Raw genomic sequence first — 21,491 nt, forward strand, 5'->3', positions numbered from 1 at the left:
AGAGAGATAGAGAGCGCCTGGGTGCTCCATCAGTATTTGCTGACTAGAAAGCACGCTGACTTCCTTAGATCGTAGAGGACTGTACCATGGTTACCTTGACTTTTTTCCAATGGAGAATAAGAACCCATTGAAAGCTGTTGAGCTGAGTCACAGATGACAGCGGAATGTGACAGAGGTTCACAAGAGGGAGAGAGAGAGGAAGCGGGTGCTTTGGGAGCTACGGATGTACTTCAGAGAGTAAGTTCTAAAGGCAATGAGCCTTCTGTTGTTAGATTAATGAAGAAGTGAAGATAGAAGCTGGAAAAACATTGAAGAATGAATGGGGGTGTGGCTCAGTGGTACTGTGCTTGCCTAGTACGTACAAGGCTTCGGGCTCCATTCCTAACATAAAAGAGAATAAAAAGAGGTATCATTTACCTCCCTGTTACCAGATATGCGAACATCTAAGTGGAGGTACAGAAGTGGGTTATAAGCCAGAAGAGCCACAAGAATCAAATAGAAGGCATTTATTTTTTTTCTAAAGTGGGAGAGATCTGATCTTCTTTGTGGACAGAAGAGCTGTAGGCATAGAAATTGGAGGTGGTAGGGAAAAAAGGAGATCAGTTGAAAGGACAGAGGCTCGAAGGAGATGGAACAGGAAGCCACAGAATGGAGAAAATGGAGGATGTATCTTCCTCTAGGACATAAGCAAATGGATAAGCAAGCAGACATTGAGGCCGGGAAGGGAAGGAATGATAGAGGTTGTGCCTGGTGTAGAACTTTCTCAGGAGAGTGGAAATCATCGCTGCATTAGGAGTGTCTGAGGGAGCGTTTGAACTACTCAACGTGATGTGTTCCCAAAAATCAAATATGGACACGCACAGAGACAAGTACCAACACCAAGGACACTGAGGAACGACAGTTCGACTGTACAAGTCCAAACCCACAGTGTTCTGGAGCAAAATGAGGGAGAGCATATGTCAGGCACAGTCCCAAGCAGGACGCTGCATGATACAGACTATAGGAAAGTACTACCTATAGTATAATATAGGTTAGGTTAGTATTACAGACTATAGGAAAGTACTACCTATAGTATAATATAGGTTAGGTTAGTATTACAGACTATAGGAAAGTACTACCTGTAGTATAATATAGGTTAGGTTAGTATTACCTAAGTTAGGGTTGGTTAACTTCTCTAATCAGCGGCATCCAGACATACAAGAAAACTGAGTTAGGACAGAAAAACATTGATAAATTCTGAGAGCTCAGCGTGTTCACGATGCACTGTTTGTCCTTCGTTCTCCAGGAAAAAATTTCATTCAGACTTTGAAGAGCATAGTTCTTTTACATTTTAGCTGTTGTTTGTAGATTATCTCTATCAAACACAACCTCTATTATCTCAAACCTCACTTTGTAGCCTGCACTGCCTCTGAACATGACTGCATTTAAACTTTCTTAGAAAGATGATCAGCTACAATTTCCTTTCAAATGTCTAGGTAATGGTGCCATAGAAACTCACGACACAACAAAAACATACAATTTCAGCTTCCTCATTTGGCAAAGCAGCATCCTCATTTGGAAAGATAACTATATTAGGAGGTTGTGATATACAGTTGTGTGTGTCTGTGTGTGTGTGTGTGTGTGTGTGTGTGTGATTTTTGCCTATCAAATCATGAAGTCTCCCATTGGCTAACATGTGATCTGACACTGTTCAAATAACACCTGTAATTATTAGAAGGAATACAAAAATCCATTATTCCTAGAACAAAAGAAATTGAATGGAAAAAAATTACTGTATAAGGTCACATAGTGAGTTGAGACCATGGACAAAAATCTTTGGGCGTGCTTAAGGAAGCTCACGTGAATAACCCTACCGGTCCACTGCAGAGGTAGGATCATATGAGATTTGGGGTGATATCATCAACCTCAAAAAGGCTTCAGAATCCCTCACTGGTGGTCCCTGCCCTGATCCTTGAACTTCAATGAAAGTCCTTTGAGCAGCAGTTAGCAAGATCAGGCAGTGGGTATCCTGCTGCCCTTGCTGGATCAATTCAGATGAGCCTCCAGCAAAGGCCTTTAAGCTTCAGCCAGGGCTCCAAGGATACCTGAGGTTTTCATTCCACGGTAACATTTTAACTGACGCTTCTCTCCCTCGCAGCTCCGGATGTCCTGGCTCATCCGTGGGGTTCTGAAAGGAAATGTATCTTTGGTGCTGGTGGAGAACAAAACTGGAAAGGAGCAAAGCCGGACCGTCTGGCATGTTGCCACCAATGAAGGCCTAAGCCTGTGGCAGTGGACAGTGTTGTCGCTCCTCGATGTGACTGACAGGTGGGTTACTATTCAGCCCCCCCCAACTCCCACTGCTTTGCTTTACCCTACAAGGCACAGTGCTGAAGTAGGAAGGTCTCATGGTCCTCATGCCCTTTATTGGTTATTTTTCTCATTGCTATGACAAAGCACCTGACAACTTAAAGAGGGGAGGTGTTTTAGTAGGGTTTACTGCTGTGAACAGGCGCCATGACCAATGCAAGTCGTGTAAAGAACAACATTTAACTGGGGCTGGCTCATGGGTTCAGAGGTTCGGTCCATTATCATCAAGGCTCCGGGAGCATGGCATCATCCCAGTAGGCAGAGCTGAGAGTTCTACATCTTCATCCGAAGGCCGCTAGTGGAGGACTGACTTCCAGGCAGCTAGGATGAGGGTCTTAAAGCCCACACCCACAGTGACACACCTACCCCAAAAGGACCACACCTACTCCAACAGGGCAAAACTTTCTAATAGTGCTACTCCCTGAGCCAAGCATATATAAACCATCACAGAAGGATTTATTTTGACTCATAGTTTGAGGGTTTAATCCATCATAGCAGGGACCACATGGTGACAAAAGCATGAGGCAGCTGGTTACATTGTATCAGAGATGAGTAATCGGAGATCAATAAATGCTGGGGCTCGCTGGCTTCTTCCTTTTACTTCAGCCTGAGACTCCGCCCCATTAAATGGTACCACCCCTTTGAATGGTAATGCTCGCATTTAGGTTGGGTCTTCCCACCTCTGTTAACCCTATCTGAAATCCTCTTCACCAGCGAGCCCAGAGGTCTGTCTCCTAGGCAATTCTAGACCCTGTCAAGACAGCAGTCAATAAAAACCATTACAACCCTGTACACACAGAGACATGCGCACCTCCTGCCGATTGCCTGGGGGCTCGAGATCCTTCAAGGGATGGCGCGCTAATGAACACTCAACTCCTGCAGCTCTCACCTGGCCTGATTAGCTTCCTTCAGGATCTGTCTGTGGAGAGAGCCATAAATGAGGCACTAGAGCTACTACCAAACGATGCTCGGTTTCATATCTCTGTGGCGTTTTCTCTGACTTGATGGATGTTGCCGTACTGTCGCATCCGCCATTTCCTCTTCCCTCGTTAACAACAGAACCCTAGTGGGTGAGGAAGCTTCATCGCTATTCTCTACCATTCTTCCAAAGAGGAGAAGCTAAAATAAAAAATCAAAGGAGCAAACCAAGTTGGCTTCGGAGTCAAGACTGGAACCCAGAAGTGGAACCCAGAAGCTTTTGCTCTATTGATTCAGCTCCAGAAGCAGGTTGACATAGGGATCAGAGAAGAGCTTCTGCCAGGGACCCTGGTTCTTATCAGACTTTACTACCAATGACCTCTGTGACCTTGGCCAAGATCCTTGACTCCTTTGAACCTCGGTCCTTCTTCCCGCTTCCAAATGGATATGGTTGGATCACAAGCCCTCCATCTCCGCATGGCATTGGATTGGAGCAGAAGCCTGTGGAGTTCAGCTGCCACTTGTCTCCCTAGGATGGCACTACCCTGCCACCTGCAGTCAGCCTGAAGCAAGCGACGCTTGAGTGAAAATGGCCTGGCACAGCAGCCTTTCGGTAACGCTGTGCTGTGCTGTACTGAATGTCCCACAGGCGGTGCAGACGTAGCCTATGGCAAAAGGCGAGACAGGATCATATCTACAGAGTAGACTGGAAGGGAAAACCATCTGCTATTGGCTAAGCATCAAACTATACCATCCAGTGCAGTCCTTACAGTGGTCTTACAATAGATACTCAAATTGCTATTCCGGTGAACCCACCTTTGAAATATGAGGATCAGAGGCTCAAAGCAGGGCAAAGAGTGAACGAACGCCTGTTGTCAGGAGGCTTCATAAGTGTGGAGCTGGGCTTTGAATTCTTCTCTCAAACCTTATAATACGCTGGTCCTTGCCACTTCTAATGGGAACTCTCCTATCATAGGGAAGAAACCCCCCTCCTAACTGAACAGCAAGCATCCACTCCTTCAGAAGTATGTGGCTTAATGATCAGATGTCCCCAGGCTCAATGACCCTGGGACAAATGGATTTAATTAAAGTGGAGGAAGGGAAAAGTGTGGGTGCCACCTCCACAGGCCGGTCTTTTATCCTTTGGGATTGTGATGGTCACACACAGGGATTGGAACCTTGCTGTGGATGCTGGAGCCATCCCTCCTGGGAGATGTAAAATTAATTCAGATGAATCAAAGTGTTGGGTTTTTTTTTTACCCCCTCTCTCTTCAGCCCAGCAAGTTCTCCCTTTCACAGCCACTCCAGGGGATTTAAAGCAAGTGAAATGTTGACTCTGCTGGCCCCCTTACACAGGGAGAGTCGTTTGAAGGAGGCTTTGCTCCCAGCTTTCCTCTTCCCCCTCTGAAGGTTGTTTAGCAGACCGACTGGTATTCCCAATATTGATACTGAGACCAAAGCGTCCATCTGAGGATTCAGTGAAGATTCCGGTAAAAGCCAGCTGGGTTCACAATGCAGCATGACCTAATTCATGCATAATTACAGGGAGAAGAAAGTGTGTCTCCATTCACACACCACACACACACACACACACACAACACACACACACTACCCATACACACACACGCACACACACACACACACACACACACACACACACACAGCCTGCCAGCCACCAACTTGTTCCCAAAGCTAGAGGCAGGATGAGAGGTGTGCAGAAAATGAGGAACCCAGGTGACCCGCCTGACAGTTTCACTTGCTGAAATCAAACTAGACTGCAGCGGCGATGGGGATAAATCTGAAAGGGCGTGCTGACAGGTGAGCACAGGCTTTCAAATGGCACGGTCACGAGCTTAGTTAGTGGTGCGAACTCATCCCACTCTGAACCTCATCATCCGGTCCTGTAAGCAGGTACAACTTCACCGGATTGTTGTGGGAATAAATAATATGATTATCAAAAGAACCTACACATAACGGGCTGTCAGTGAGTTTTCATCGTCTCTCATTCTAGCCTCTATGTGGTTTCATAAGTAATTTATTGAACAAACAGTACAAATCCAGCCTCTGATCTTCCGTGTTCTGCAAAATGGAGACATACGGTTGTCTCTTCAGTTTGGAGGGAAAAAAAGTGTTTGGTGTACTCCTCAGTCCACACTAAATGCATAATCACTAAAAATTGCTATTAAGGCATATTATTAAAAATGACGATTGCTTCCCCCCACCCGCCCACACAATGCCTCAGAGGAGGCTGGCATAGTCACCTTAGAAACGATGACCAGTCACATGAACCTTAAAGGGGAGGTTCATGACTGTGTAGGTTGTAGAGGTTCTGTTTGTTCAGTTCTAGTCATTGGTGGATGGGCAGGAAGCACCTTCTTCTGACTTCCTCCCCAGAGAGAGCTGCCGCTGTGGCTGCCTAGATTGCCACAAAGTGAACTAAGGGAAGGGAGGAAGGAGAGGAAGAAACCAATTAGGGAAAGAGGAAAAGATGAACAAAGGACAGAGACAAACCATCTCCCTTCTCCCAGCCCTTGTGGTGGGCATTAATAGTCTACACCCTCAGCCTCCATCCCACAAGGCTTCTGTAGGCAGAATCCTAGTCTCCGTTGTCCAGCACCTCCCTCTTTATCAGTGCCCCATCATAGACCTTAGCCATCGGGAGCATTATTCTCTATTCTTCCTTATATCATCCCCCCGTGTCTCCACCCTCTACAAGTCAGGACGTATTCTTATCAAAGATCCTATCAAAGATAAGATCCCCATGGTCAGCACGTGAGCAATTCCTCCAAATGTAAATCTATTCATTTCCCTGGCTTCCTGTGGCTTTGAGGGTACCTCCTATGTTCTCCAATAAGACCTTTGTTTAAGCTTATGTGTGATATGTCCAACCTCGGCTTCAGTATCTTAGACCATTCATTGCTTCCCCGCCTCTGCCCAGACCTCTCTCACACAATGGTACCATGCTAAAATCCCTTACCTCTAGGCTGTCCATCTTCTAGTCTCTACATGTTGCTATTCTTCCTTTGCTATCCGCACCTCTTAATATCATTCCTTGTCCACTTTTTAAAGAAGTCTTCCCTCAGTCATGCCTACAATGTGTCCTTGTGTCTCTTTAAGCAATGCTGTGCGCTTGCGCTCTCTCTCTCTCTCTCTCTCTCTCTCTCTCTCTCTCTCTCTCTCTCGTGATTTTTTAAAATATTTGAAATGGTACACAGGGTAGAGATCATGTCCCCATCTTATATGTCACTGATTACTGAACCTAATACCATGCCTCACATCCAAAGGTCAATAAATCTGTTGCCAGAATGTGTATTGAGAAAAATCGACTCTACCTCGAAACTGCCGCTGAATGAACTGAGAACTCAACATTGGAATCCCTCCAGTACCTCTCTTCCGTTCAACCTGTGTCTAGCAAAACAGACAAAACCACTGTATAATAAACACGACCACAGAGTGTTCCATATTTCAAAGCAGCACCTGTGTCCTGTCAGAAGAGCCAAAAGAGCATTTGTTACTCTTGTGACAGAGAGCCCTTCTTTGGGGACTTGCCTGGTGCCCGTGCTTTCTTTGTGTGTGGTCACTGTCCTGTCAAAACCACTTTCTAAGAAAGACTTTGATCTTAATCGTGTGCCCCAGTGCCTGTGAGTTGGGAGCTAGAGCTGAGCACAGAGACCAAAGGACTGTAGTCAGATTGCTCCCATACCACAGCAGTAGCGCAGTGACTATGCCATGAGTATAAAAGGCTGGCAGCCGGAAGCTGTGCATCCCCGAATGGCGTCTCTTCTGTCCATTCACAAGTATGCGAAGTGATAGAAATTGCATAATCGCCTGTCATCATTATGAAATTACCATAACTCTACAACCAGACCGCAAAGAGTAACAAGGAAAAAGAATCCCCCAGAGCAGTGCCCAGCATGTCGTGAGCAGTGGCAACATCCCTGGAATACAGATGTGCGATCTCACGGTAATTTTGAAGGACAGCACCAACTCAAACGTGTTTAAAGGCTGCGTCATGGTTGGATATCTATCTTGGGTAAATATGGCTCCTTACGTCCCCCACCTCTTCTCCCTCCTCGTGTAGATGGCATCATTTCTTCTGGGATTAATTTTGCCTTTGTTCAAAATGAAAGAAAAGCAAGTTCTCTCTCCTTGTTGTAATCTTCCAGGGATGTATTCCTGGGTTTCCTCTTCATTATCATCTCTCTTACTAACTGCAGTGTTTCCCACTCACCTAAGCTTTGACACGCTTACAGGGTAGAGGCTGCTGCATCGAGCTCTTTATGAGAGGGATCTGGAGACATCATGGATCAAATCATGTCCCACAAATCACTACAATCGTACAGTCAAATAGAAAGCGTGCAACTTATCACACCTGTGCAAGCTCCGTTCCCCAACACTGTCATTAGGAAGGCTTTTAGCTGTACACTGTATACATAGTCTAACAAGAAAAAATGTTCCCTCTGGAGATATTTAGGTTTCCTGTTTCCTTTTGCATCCTTTGTCCTAAACGGCAAGTGAGATATCTCACAGATGCATCTTCCAAACGAGCTCGGTTAAACTGAGAGTTATGTCCTCATGCGTTCTTACCAGAAATGCCATAAACACTTTTCCTCCCCTGTTCAACTTCTGGCTGTCATCCACGGCATCCCTAGTTCACCCGGGAAGACCACGGACAGCAAGAATCTCCCTCATGTAGCCTCTCTCTGCCCTCAGGAAAGATTTAGCGGGGCATTTTCTTCATTGCTGTCTGTGTAGAGAACTGTAGACTCCAGACACTACCGACCATCCTGGGTTCATGGGACATGCCCACCTCCCCAGAAATGGTTTGTCGAATTCGTATCTTTCATAAATTGCGTCCCAGCTTCCTGGTACAGCCACGGATGGGTTTCCAATGCTGGTCAGAGCTAACCCCCTGTTGAGCGCTCACTGCTGGCCAATCACTGTAACAAGTACTTAGATACATTGTCTGCTTTCATCCTTCAAAGAGCCCCTTGGGATAGAAACTATAATTAACTCCCTTTATATAGGAGAAATCTGAGTGCTAAAGAGGTTAAATGATTTTCCCTTAACCCTTAGGCCACTCTGCTTTCTGGGCCCCGCCCGAGGAAACACAAGGCAGTGCTGAGCAAGAGTCGGGAACCTGAGAACATGGGCGGTCCTGTGACTGACAAAATATTTTGGTTCTGGGTTATTTTTAGACAATATTTCTTATGCATTTCAAGCTAGTTGTTCAGTGGGCTTTTTTCCCCTTTGCTTCATACCCCCCCCTGAAGCCTATAAAACTTTTTTTAATTTTTTAAGTGTAGCTGCTTGACTCGGTGCCTCAAGTGCTTGCATGCGAGCATGAAGAAGTGAGCTCGATTTCTCAGAACAGAGGTTTAAAAACCAAAAGCCAAGCTAGGCTTGGTGGCACATACTTCTAATCCCAGCTCTCGGTTGGCAAAGGCTGGTGGATCTCTGTGAGTTCAAGTCCAACCTGATTTACATAGTGAGTTCCAGGCCAGCTAGCATTACACGGTTACCCTGTCCAAACCAAAACAAACAAACAAATCAATCACAGCAGTGGAGGCAGAGAGAGGAAGATTCCCAGCTCGTGCTGGCTCGACACTCTAGCCAAAGTCAGAAGGAGCCAGGTCAGAGACCGTATTTCATACCGTGGGAAAGCGCTAAGAAAGACATCAAGGTCAGCATCCAGTTTCCACTCCTAGACACACATGAGCATAGGCACTCACACCAACATGCACACACATGCACCCAGGCACCCGCACGAACCCTAGATGAGCTGCGTTACAGATTGTCAATAGCAGAGCAATAGAAACCAAAGCTAATCCCTCTTCTCTGTGTCATGGGCTACCCTGTCTGACTTCTTAATCCCTACCACGACCTCCTGAGGAGGAGACTCTTCCCATCCAGGCTTCTCCGCCTGTCTTCTTTGCCTCATATCTCCAATGAAGACAGAATCGCCAAAGGAGAATGGCTCCCCCCTCCCCGTGTCTTTTTGCAGGCCATCAGTCTGGAATGCCTTTGGTTGTCCCTACACCATATGTTCCCACTCCAAAACCAAGCATAGATTCTGACAGGGATATCGAATTATAAATATTTTAGTGTATCACAACTAACAAAGAACTAGCAATAAGAACTAAAGTCTTTTAGCTTTCATGACTCTCCCTCCCGATAGCTGAGATAAGTTCATGGCCAATGGACACCGAGGAAACCTAGCCCTAAAGCTGTACACCAGGTTGGGCAGAGACCCCCTCAGTCACCAGGGAAACACAGCAGAGGGACTGGCTCTGTGTCCCTTCTCTCCCGCCTGCCCTCCCCCTTCCTCAAATTTTGGTTTTGCCTCCAGTCTAGTCCCACCCCAGCAAATAGGCACGCAGAATAGGAGAAGAAATGTCTCCATGCAGCTGCTGGCTGCCCTCTGCTGGGCAGGCTACTGTGACTGAATTAGAAGTTCCCCTCACTGTTTACCCACAACATCCGCGCACCTCTGCACAGGGGTATACCCCTTCCCAGCTCAAGGTGCCCACTCGGGTCCACACTCTGGGCTACCAGGACCCACTTTTCAGATGAGAAGAGCGAGGTCCAAGGCCCACAGATCTCACTTCCATCTCCTTCCTAGATGGACAGTATTCTGTGAAGCATTTCAGGATGAAATGGTGCCAGCCTTTCATCCTCACCCAAGCAGTGTTTGCTTATCCAGCCAGTGTTTGCTGCCTCCCTAGTGCTGACTGTTGGGCTCCCACAGATATTCTAGAACAGCTGAGTTTTCAAGGAAAGTGCTTTCACAGGGACTGGCCAGAAAAACAAGTTGCTGCATGACAGAGTGATGAAGGAGGGAGACTGAGAGTCCAGAGAAGCATGGGGTCTAATAAAACTGCAGCTGTTCTTCCCAGCATGCATCTTTCTTCCCAACATGCATCTCTCTGTACTCTGCAGAGTCTCCTCTCTTCCAACCATGCCACAATGAGGATTTTAAAAACAACAAAAACCTGCGGTCCAGTGAAATTAAATAATAACCGAGAGGTACACATACTAAGCAAGAAAAAGTCAGGGGGTCTCCTTCAGTCAGAAGATACACATGGATACAGCCTACAGAATCCCATAGACCTCCAGAGGAGAAGTAAGAGAGGGCTATTTCTCACGTTTCTCTGAGGCGAATCCATGCATGCAAGAAACATGAGGGGGAACTAGGAAGGACTCAGCTCTCCCAATAATGGGTCAGCGCTGCAGTAGCTGGAGCTTCAGGTACACTGTTGACAACATCAGCCTGAGACAGTACCCTGAGCCTGGAGAAAACAGTGGATAAATTATGCCACTAAGCCTAGCAAGTCTTCCCCAAAAGGGGCTCAGATCCTACACACACACACACACACACACACACACACACACACACACACCCCTTCATTCTCGAAGCCCACAAGGGGTATGGGCTGGCTTATAGGTAAGGATCTTGGCAGGAAGAATCCCTTTCCTACCTTTGTTCTGTGCCTCTTGTGCGCATGTGTAGGTGCACCTTCTTACTCTCATTATCAAAACGTGGGCCTTCAAGCTCTTATCCAAGAGAAGCCATGAAACAGTCTGTGTGGAGACACAGCAAGGAAGCAAAGGAGTTTTGTAACTCAGAATTCTTTCAAGTGCCTGCAACCTGAGTCAAGAAGAGACTTCTAGAATCTCAAAGATCACAGGCAGCACTGTTACCTTAAAGAAAAAGGCTCTATTATAGACTCATGTTGTACAGTCTCTGTCTGAGCCACCTGAAAACTTTGTAGAGCAGTTGTCAGCCATGAGGTGGGGGTCAGCCAATACCTGCGGGGCCGAGTCACTCAAGGAGGACGGAGAAAAAAGACTAGCCTAACGAAGCAAGCCAAATGTGGCCTGTGTAGAACCAGGCAGCCACACAGATCATCCAGACAAGGATGTAGACCTGTAGTCAGCAGACCAATAGTATCAAGGGACAAAAAGAGGGACCAAGCTTCCATAATGAGCCCAGAGCCTTGTATACAGCACACGGGCATGAGAACTCACATTTTGCCCCAGCATATTTCTCAATGTATCCTGCCTGACTATCCAGGGTGCCCCTGGTCCTAGAATGTAGCCAGATCATATAGCTAGGTAAAGGTTGCAGCTAAAGGAGAAGCCTTCTATGGTCTAGGGTAGAGTCTATTCATTACCATAAGCAAGTTAGTCACCAACCCACATATGCCAAGTGTACTAAACACGTCCTGAGTCCTTAGAAGTGCTGCTGCCTGTTGATTGAGATGGCAGCACCTGAAGTAACAGTAAACCTCAAGTTCCCAGAGCTCTATAGAAATGAAATCTATTTCTTTCTAATGTAAAATCAAACGTGGGTGTGACAGGTGAGTTCCGGAACCTACAAGCCTTCCACTCTGTGGCTCCGGCCTGTACTGCCACCTTGAAATCCCTTTCGTTTGGCTAGCCAGTGTAGGGAGAGCATAGAGAGAGGCATTTGAAGATTGTTATGTGTGATTACTTCCCATTTTCTATTGGCTAGAATTCAGACGTCAAGGATGCTGGGAAATGCAGTCTACCTCTGTGCCCACATAAAAGAGAAGTGCATTAAAAATGTGGGGGTGGAGGGGAGGAATGGAAAGAAGAGGAGGAGGAAAAAGGAAGAGGATGAAGAGGAAGAGGAGGAGGAGGAGAAGGAGGAAGGAAGAAAGAAGAAGAAGCAGTTAAGAAATACAGCTCTTGTCTGTGGTCATCTATCAGAGTGTCACTTAAAAGTACAACTCCTTCATTAGCTGCTCTGGGCACTGATCAGCCAGCATCTCCACAATCGTCATGATTCAAAGCTGAAATCAATTCCAGGCTCTACTCTGAGGTGTGAATGTTTGCTCCCAAAATTTTATGATGCAGCAAATTCTTACTTTCTGGCAGTAGTAATCATCCCAGAATTTCACCAAACTTTCTCTCTTCTAAAACCAAAAGTAAGCAGGAAAACAGCACTTTGAAAAGGCTTAAGACTGCCAAAAAAAAAAAAAAAAAAAAAAAAAAAAGCTTCAGCCCACAAATCTGACTGAATGTTACTATGAACCAGAAAACTCTCTCCCCAGCTGCCACTAAGAAAATCCATGTGTCCTATCCATAGAGAGACACTATGAGAAGACCACATCTTAGACTTGGATGCTGTCTTCAAGAAGTTCTTCCAAATGACTTTGATATGTTACTGTGTTTGGAAGACACTGCCATTAAAATGACAGACCCAAGTCTCTTATGGGCAACATGGGGAGCCAAGAAGTATCTGGAGAGGTATTACTGACTGTCATATTGTCAGCAATAGTATATCAAGCTCTGTCCATGCATAGAACCAGCCTCTTGCTAAGTTACAGGATCTGAATGGCATTGAGAATACATAAGTTCAGTGGCAGCCTAATCCACCAGCACTGTGCATGCTCCCAAGATCTCCTGGTATCCAAGCAGTCTCAGTCAGGGCAACTTGAATGGGGGAAGTGAACTAATAAGTCAGCCCTCAAGAAAAATTCAGATCTTAGAGAAATGAGACTCAAGGCCATTCATTCTAGAGACAGTGTCAGGGCAAGCAAAGATCTAAAGACAGGGATGTTTTCTGTTGTTTCTGGGTTGTGTCGGGGGATGGTAGGTAGCCATCTTGAACAAGAGGGAATAGTATGAGACCATGTGCTTTGGGCTGTGAGTGTAGGAAACAGGACCATGAAGCCCATTGGGTTCACTGGAGCCTTGAGTCTGGTAGAGGCTCTTGGGAAAAGAAAATGTGTAATGATTAGAACCATGAAGTGGAACTCAGAAAAGGGAAGTCGGGAAGACATTGCAATGGAGGCCCAGCTTCTGCTGCTTTCCAAAAGTTGTTCAGGTGCAGCTTGGGAGCTGTTCTCTGAGAAGGGAGAAGATATGGCTGGTGGCTCAGCATGCAGTGCATACCCAGGCATTGATATATACGAATCAAACACTCATAACTCTGGAAGGATCTGGCCCTGTTTCCTCTCTCACAAAATATCCCAGATCATTGGAGCAAGGAGAAGATTAGTAATTCTGAGGCTCTAAGTCCCATTTCTAATGCTGATTTACTGTGACGCTTGGGACAAGCTGTTGCTTTAGATTGCTGTTTCCACAATCAAGAGCGCAGAGCACTGAGGCAGATCAGGCCTGTGTGCCTGGTTTAAGAGGCAGTTGTTCAAAATGGCACCACGTGGACCCCCTTCATGACGGCGGATGTTCAGATCTGCTCAAGATTTTTTTCGGTAACATCCACAGTTCCGTTTACAAGTCAACAGATGTGCATGTGTTTTTCATAACCCTTAATGCCTGTGAAAAATGAGGTCCTATGTTCTCAGCCCTCCTCCCTCTAGGCACAGAGTCTGGAATCTAAGGGATAATTGAGCCTCTAATATTTGGGGCAAAACAGAATCCAACATATTTTGTCCTCCAGGAGGAGCCTCATTGACACAACTTCTATCCCCACTTGCAAGCAAATGATCCACACATCCTCATTTCCACATGAGTCCTGGACCCACATTGCCCGATGCCTGACTGGCACCTCATGATGTCACAGTGTAACCGCCACGTGCACTTCTACCCATAGCTCTGCTGCCACTCCCCTAGATGCCCAACTCTTCAAAGTCTTCCTTGGGTTTTCTCTCACCAGTCACAACCAGCATGTCCCCTGGCTCGAATAGACTCTAGCAAGAAGAGGTCAGAAGTCCCATAGTCGTTGAATAATGCAAATTACATGATATCCAAGCTCCCAGGACAAGGACAATGCTCTATGCTCCTAGCGGCATTGGGCGCAAGCGTCTGTCTCAGAACATGGGCACCGATGACCTTTGCACCAAGGCATAGGGTGATACATATAATTCGTCACCGCTGTCTAAGGAAGCACAGGTTCATCATTAAAATAGAATATGAAATGGAAACAATGAATATGAGCTCTTATCCTAGAGAAAGGCAGTGCGGAAATGCTAAGATAGCACCCATTAAGTCCTTGTGCTTTGCCCAGGGTCCCACTGAGTCTGTAGCCCTGACTTACTCAACGACAGTATTTTGAGATTCAGTGCCCCCAGGCAAAGAAGACTTCCAGTTCACGTCCACAGAGATGGAGAAGGAAGTTCAAACCATCCTCCTGGGTCCTTTCATTGTCGGAAGGCCGCCATATCCAGTAACCATCTCTGCCATCCAAGGCACACATCAACAGAGACAGAAGCAGAGAAGTCACCATAGAGACTATCCGCAGGTCCTGAGATACAGGAGTGGACAGCCCAGTCTTTAAGAAGGATGGATTTGGCACCTTCTACGGCCTCGGTTGTTCTAAAGGGCTTGTTGAACATGGAGTGTGTATCACACTGCATGGGTTGGGTGGTTCGGCCACAGATGACAGAAAACACGGCCTGGGAGATGAGAGGCCCTGCTTTTCCCTATTGGGTAACTGACCAAGGCAGACAATGCTCCCAGAGATCTCAGACAGTCTTTGTATCCTTTAGTGAGTTCTTGTACACATGCCTCTGTGTGTGAGTAAGTGTGCGAGTTTGGATGTACGTATGTAAGGTGTTCTCATTTTCTTTCTTTCTCTCCTCCTCCTCCTCCTCCTCCTCCTCTTCCTCCTCCTCCTCCTTCCCTTCCCCTCCTCTCCTCCGCCTCCATCTCTCTCCCCTTTACGCTCTCTTCCCACCCAGCGCTTTTACCCATTCAAGCCTGTGGATCAACTGCTTGTCTATCTCTGCTCCTCTTCGGGCCAGAGCTCCATAAAGCAAAGTTGTCTTTCCTTCACTCTCTCTTTACACCTGCTTGCCACACCAGCATGCGACAGATATGACACAGATTGGGGGACTGAGATAGCAAAGAAGGAACCAACTGAAGATTGTCTTCTGCCAGTCTGACTTCTCTGGTTTCTCCTTCCCAGGAACCCTTCAATGTCGCTTCAGAGAAATGAGCACAGAAAATCAATGCTTAAGGGTGGGGAGATGGCTCCGTGGGTAAGAACATTTGCTGCACTCCCATGAGGACCTGAGTTTGAGTCTCTAGTACCCATGCAAAGCACTGAACTTGCTGGTATGACCTGCAACCCAGCACTAGGGAGGGCAGATGAGTCCAGAGAATCACTGGAGCTTGGTGGCCTCCAGCCTAACTCCAGGTTCAGCAAGAGATTCTTTCTCAGGGGAGAGAGGTAGAGCAGGATGCCCAATGTCTTCCTCTGGCTTCCACATGCACACACAGAAATGCACACGCCACACAAGAGAAAATAAAATTAACCAAGGGGGAAAACCAGTGATTGGAAGCCTTGACCTGGGAGTGTGGAAGGGTTTCTGTAATTCTCCATGCAGTTTATCTGAAGATCTGTTTCCTTCTTTCCAGAAGGCTCCCTTACCACAACCAGCCTGGTTATGCAAGAGAGAACTCTCTGACCCTTGGCAGCCCTAGAAACTCTATATTGACTTTTCTCTTGGTGTTATGCCCAGCGGAGAAACCGAGTCTTGAGGTGGTAAATTACCTCAGAGAGTTGGGCTTGTGGATGCAGAAACATTCCCAATTTAGCGTGACCTTCGACATGGCGCATTCACATTCACCAAGAGTCACAGCAAACGAACACATGCCCAGCCACTGCCTAGTCAGATCCAACCAGGGTGGGTCCTAGGAATCCAAAGCTGCCCCGCTAGCCCAGCCCCGCCTCCGCTAGCCCAGCCCCTCCTCCGCTGGCCCAGCCCCTCCTCCGCTAGCCCAGCCCCGCCTCCGCTAGCCCAGCCCCTCCTCCGCTAGCCCAGCCCCGCCTCCGCTAGTCCAGCCCCTCCTCCGCTGGCCCAGCCCCGCCTCCGCTAGCCCAGCCCCGCCTCCGCTGGCCCAGCCCCTCCTCCGCTAGCCCAGCCCCGCCTCCGCTAGCCCAGCCCCTCCTCCGCTAGCCCAACCCCTGCTCCGCAGCCGGTGAGTGAAGTCAATTATGCAGATAATGGGATGGATGAGGCAGGGCTTTCTCGTAGCAGACATTATTCTAATAGAAATGCGTGCCGCGACCCCAGCCTCGCGACAGTCCATTTCAGAAGACTTTTACTGAACAAATCAACTGCGCAATAAGAAATGGGAGAGAGTGGTTTTCTCTCAGCAACATCTGCCAGTTCCATCCTAAGCAGCCAGGTCCCAGACAAGCCCCAGCTGTGAAAATGGGCCCCCTCCCCCTCTTTTTGGATCCTACTAAATGGCCAGGGAAGGTCTCTGAACCACAGTGCCCATCCATCAAATGCCTCTTACACCACCCAGCATTCTTTCTCTCTCACCAAAGCCTTGTTATTCCCTCAGTCCACATTCAGACACACACCTTTTTGTCAGCTACTTAGAATCATTAAGTGAACTTAATTAGGTTTGTCAATCCCTGAGGCTGGAAGGATTGCGAATAAGGCCTCATAGTCACCGCCCATTAACAGTCTGTTGCCTGAATGAGACAGTGCGTTTTCTGAGCAGTGCGTGAGCAGCGTTCAATATGTCCTCTGCAAAGACCTGCTCCGTGAGTACAGGAAGCACCCACTTCCAAGAGCTGCCTCCTGGAAACCTGGCCTGGCCCGTGGCCCAAATGATCACCTCCCAGAATCCTCCTGGGCTAATTTTCAACAATCTGTCTATAAAGCTCGTACAAGATGGAGAGGTGGATGCATTCTTATGCAAAAGCAGGCTTGAGCCAAGACCTCTAGCCAAGTGTGGTTTAGACAAGGGAAAAAAAAAAAAGTAAGACCAGCATCAACTCCTGCAAATCTAAAATCTACTTTGGGGAAACAGAAAGAACCAAGCAGATCTCGCAGTTACCTCACAGCCAAAGAGAAGGGAGGCCTGCCTGCTAGGCTTCCGGATAACAACAGGAGAAGCCCCCAAGTGCTTACTCTACCTTTTCCTTAACCAGATGTCCCACTGGAGAAGGGGAAGGCTCTTGTAGCCATGGAAACACTGCTTCCCTCCCCATCCAAAGGGAAAGTGTTGGGGTTGGGCCTCAGGGGTAACCTGTGTGATTATCAGTCTGTTGTCATATTAGCAATAATATGCCTTGACCTTACCTCCCATCAGCCCTAGAATACTCTCTACCTGTACTAAGAGTATGTGTGGGACCTAAGGCCTGAGGCTAAGCTCACTGTGAGGAATGACCCGGTGTCTGTATCTTTGGGAAAGTGACTATAAAAGAATAATTGGACCAGAAGGATTCAGAGCCAGGAGGAAGTCTTGCCTGTCTCTAGCAGGGAGGGGCTTCCAGAGCCTCTGCTCTTTGGTTCTGCTGGAGACACGAACCAGGCAGCATCCAAAGCAGAGAAGCCTATATCACAGCTGGCCTGGTCTTCACCTCATCTTTTGGCCAGTTCCCTCACAGAAGATGAGCTCCAGGAATTAGCCCCCGTTGTACCAGGCCCCATCACCTGCCCCTCCACACTCCACTCCCACATTCACCTCTGTCCTGCAGATACCTGCCACCTCTGTCTGACCCTCATCTACACTTGTCCTGCCTGTCCCCTTACCTGAGTCTCTGGTCCCAGAGTGAACTGAGGCAGCCTCACGTGTGTTCATGGTGCCATCTGATTGATGCCTTCCTGCCTGTCCCATGTTCTCCTGACACAAAATATGGGCAACTCTCAGGGTCAGTTAATGCTTTAAAACAGCATCTTCTACTACCGTCAACTCACAGAACGCCTTAGAGACTCTTGTACTGAGAAAGCATGGCAGCCCCAGCCTACGTCGTCCCATCCGGGCTAAGAGGCCTGGAGGCTGGCTGTTAGGGAACTCTGCAGCTCTAACTTCTTGGTCATGAAGAATTAAAGCAGGAAAACCAGAGCAAGTGAGGTGGCTGGAGGTTTCCCCTGGGGCCTATGGAGGCAACGGTGGAGAGCTCCCTTGTGTGGAGGCTTACACCTGACGTCCTCCAAAGTGTGCTGACGATGCAGCTTAGCACCGAAATGAACATGGGGCCTGGCTTCTCAGCCTGTGGGTGATGGATAAAGAGAGGATGAACCAGAGAGGAGAATGAGAGTGCGTTGCTATGGGATCAATGCCCACTCTAATGTAGGATAGCCCACAATCCCGACCAAAGAACATGATTCTATCTAGTCACACTTCGAGTAGCTTTATAGTAATACTTATTATTTATTATTATTGGTTGTTGTTGTTGTTTTGTTGTTGTTGTTGTTTGGTTTGGGATGCTTTCTTTTGTTTTGTTCTTTTGAGACAGGGCCTCATGAGCCTAGGCCAGCCTCAAACTCCCTGTATAGTTGAGAATGGCTTCAGTCATTTCTCCTTTACAATAAAAGTGTCTGGGCCCTCTACTTGTGGCCTTTGCACTGAAAGGGTTATATATGACCAGACTTCACAAGACAGATGAAGGCATGGGCAGACAGGGGGACTAGAGCAGTTGAGACTAATTGGTCACAAACACATTGTTCAGATAAGAGTTTACTTCCGATTTCAAGGCTTTTCTCCATGAGAGCAATAACTGTCCTCCAGCCAGAAAGAACTAAGCCACCATCTATCCCTTTTAAGTGTTGACCACAGTTGCATGCTCAGTCGTGATCGGAGCTTCTGCCCAGTTACCATTCACGGTGTAGGCAAGTTCCATCCCTGTCTCATCAGAATGGGTCATCTACCAAGCTCACACTCAAGAAATGTGTGAGCAAGTTAAAAATGATTGCCTTAAAGGAGTCTCTTAAGGTTGTAAATAAGCCTATGATTTTTGTGTTGGGGCTGTGTGCAGCCTCGGTTGAGCATACGGGGAAGTTTCACTTCCTTGCTGAGCTGCGGTCCAGAGGAACAAAAGGACTTTCCCCCTTCACAGTTCTTCCTGTGTGCCTTCTGCCTCTCCTCCTCCTTCTTGTCCAGTACCTAACCTGGCCCACATTGTTGTCAGCCTAAATCAATATCTATCTATCTATCTATCTATCTATCTCTCTCTCTCTCTCTGTGTGTGTGTGTGTATGTAAGTAGATACATATATACGTACATACATAGGTAGATAGATAGATAGATAGATAGATAGATAGATATTTCTCTCTACATCTGTGTCTCTCCCTCCCTCTTTCTCCCTCTCCCCTTTCCCTCCTAATTTCACAACAGCTTCAGCGAGCTATAATTTACGTGCCGTAACATTCACCCATTTTTAAGTGTGCAAGTCGACAACTTTCAGCAAGTTTCTAGAATTCTACAAAGAACACTGCAAGCCAGTTTTAGAACATTTACATCACCCCAAAATGAGGCTTCGTGCTAGTTTGCAGTCAATATTGTTCCACTGCTAGCCCCAGGCAAGCACTAATCTGCTCTCTGTCTCTACAGATTTGCCTATTCTAGATGATTCCTACACAGAGAATCACTCAGTATGATGCCTTTAACTTACTGTCTGCCTTCTTTAACTTTGCATAATGCTTTTGAGACGCATCTATTTTACAGCGCGTCCCCTGGTCCATTCTTTTTATTATAGATTAGCATCCTGATGTGTGGCTCTAAAACCGGACGTGCTGCATCCATCCAATGATTGACAGCCATGGCTTCCCTCTCTTGTTATTTCAACATCCACGCCAGAGGCTGCACACTATTCTTCAGGTCCTTCTGGATCGACTTTCTGAAATCTGGGGAAAGAGTCTTTAGGGCTCTCGGGACACAGTCGCTTTATCGTAGAAGTGGGTGGTTGACTGATGACAGCCTTCCAGGAAGGAGATTTCCCAAGAAAACAAACCAGGAAACAAATGAGTCCAAGGCATCTTTCTGTTTGTCTCAGTCTAAAGCTTTCTCTGACCGTAGTCAGAGGACCTGGCCCTCTAAGCCATGAAAAGTCTGGAAAGAAACATAATCTCAGTGAGTTACTAGCCATACTTTATGACCCACTGTGGTTTGATTGCAAGTTCTCCTGGGGGAAGCAGTCAATCATCTAATAGTTAACAACCACTTGGACAACAGTAACTGATAATGGGCAAAACTCGGGATGCTTGGTAACTCTGTTGTGCAAGAAATTAACCCTTGAGTCGCTAGCTAATGGAACAGAACCACAGAAGGAGCCCAGTTGCTTGAAGCAACAGAGACACTGAGGGGTTCTCTCCAGCTGTTAGTAGCATACAAAAGTGACTTAATGTTTAAATAGTGGCTTTAGCCCACCCACAGATGAAAGTGAACAGAAAGCCAAGCCCACTCATTCCTCTCCACCATGCATGCCCAGAAAGCAAAAGTCTCCCAAACTCAGATACTCAAACTAGCTTTAAAGGCCTCATATCCGCCATAGCTGTGATGGAGCATCCCTTCTAAAGGTGTATTCTCTGTGATGGAGAAGGGGAAATTGGGAAAGTTTGGTCCCCGCTCTCTAACTGATGCACTGGGATCAGGTAAGGCTGATCAAACTAAATTTCTGTAAAACAGGTCAACACACACGAGCTGTGAATCCTGGGAATGGACCTACCTTAGTGGTTCCTAACACACATTCTTCTTAACATCACACAGGTTCTGGCTGCAGATAGTCACATGGTGGGGCCCAGGATCCAGGGCAACCGTGGCATTTGACAACATTTCCATCAGCCTCGACTGCTACCTCACCAGTGAGTTTGCCCTGGTACCTTTTCCCTTAACCCAATGACCCATGGTCTCACCTCTAGGCCCCCAATCTCAGTGACCCAGGGTCTCACCTCTAGACCCCCAATCTCAATGACCCATGGTCTCACCTCTAGGCCCCCAATCTCAGTGACCCAGGGTCTCACCTCTGGACCCCCAATCTCAATGACCCATGGTCTCACCTCTAGGCCCCCAATCTCAGTGATCCAGGGTCTCTCAGTGACTCAGGGTCTCATCTCTAGATCATCAATCTCAGCCATCTTCCTTCTAACCTCTTCAGCGTAACCTCATCTCTGACCCTAAAACTGACTCCGCCTAATTTATCCCTAACTCTTCTCTATTCTAGTCAGTGGGGAGGAGAAAATGTCCCTGAATGCAGTACCCAAATCCAGAAATCTGTTTGAGAAAAACCCAAACAAGGAGCCAAAGCCCTGGGCAAACATATCAGGACCAACTCCCATCTTCGACCCTACAGGTAAGGGCTACTCTGTCACAGCTGACACACTTAAGGAGCATCATTTCTTGCTGTGGAAGGCAGAAGAATGGCCTGTGTTGTGGTTGGGATTGGCACTATAGTTAAAAGAAAATGGTTGGTCTCCAGAAGAGGCCTCACTACCTCTGTTATGGGACCCCTAAAAGAAGCTGTGTGGGTCTCCCATCACTTAAGCAACAGAAAC

General features: G+C 47.2%; 1 protein-coding gene across 1 annotated transcript; it reads left to right on the forward strand.

Annotated features, from left to right (window-relative positions):
* The first annotated feature begins 2,141 nt into the window (after window positions 1–2,141).
* Window positions 2,142–21,491, forward strand: LOC116905952 (ALK tyrosine kinase receptor-like). The gene is made up of 3 exons (XM_032908953.1): window positions 2,142–2,307; window positions 20,707–20,801; window positions 21,161–21,491. The coding sequence occupies exons 1-3, from the start codon at window positions 2,144–2,146 to the stop codon at window positions 21,388–21,390; spliced, it is 489 nt and encodes a 162-aa protein (XP_032764844.1). The 5' UTR covers window positions 2,142–2,143; the 3' UTR covers window positions 21,391–21,491.

Source organism: Rattus rattus, chromosome 7 (genome assembly GCF_011064425.1).
Source record: "Rattus rattus isolate New Zealand chromosome 7, Rrattus_CSIRO_v1, whole genome shotgun sequence".
Lineage (NCBI taxonomy): Eukaryota > Metazoa > Chordata > Mammalia > Rodentia > Muridae > Rattus > Rattus rattus.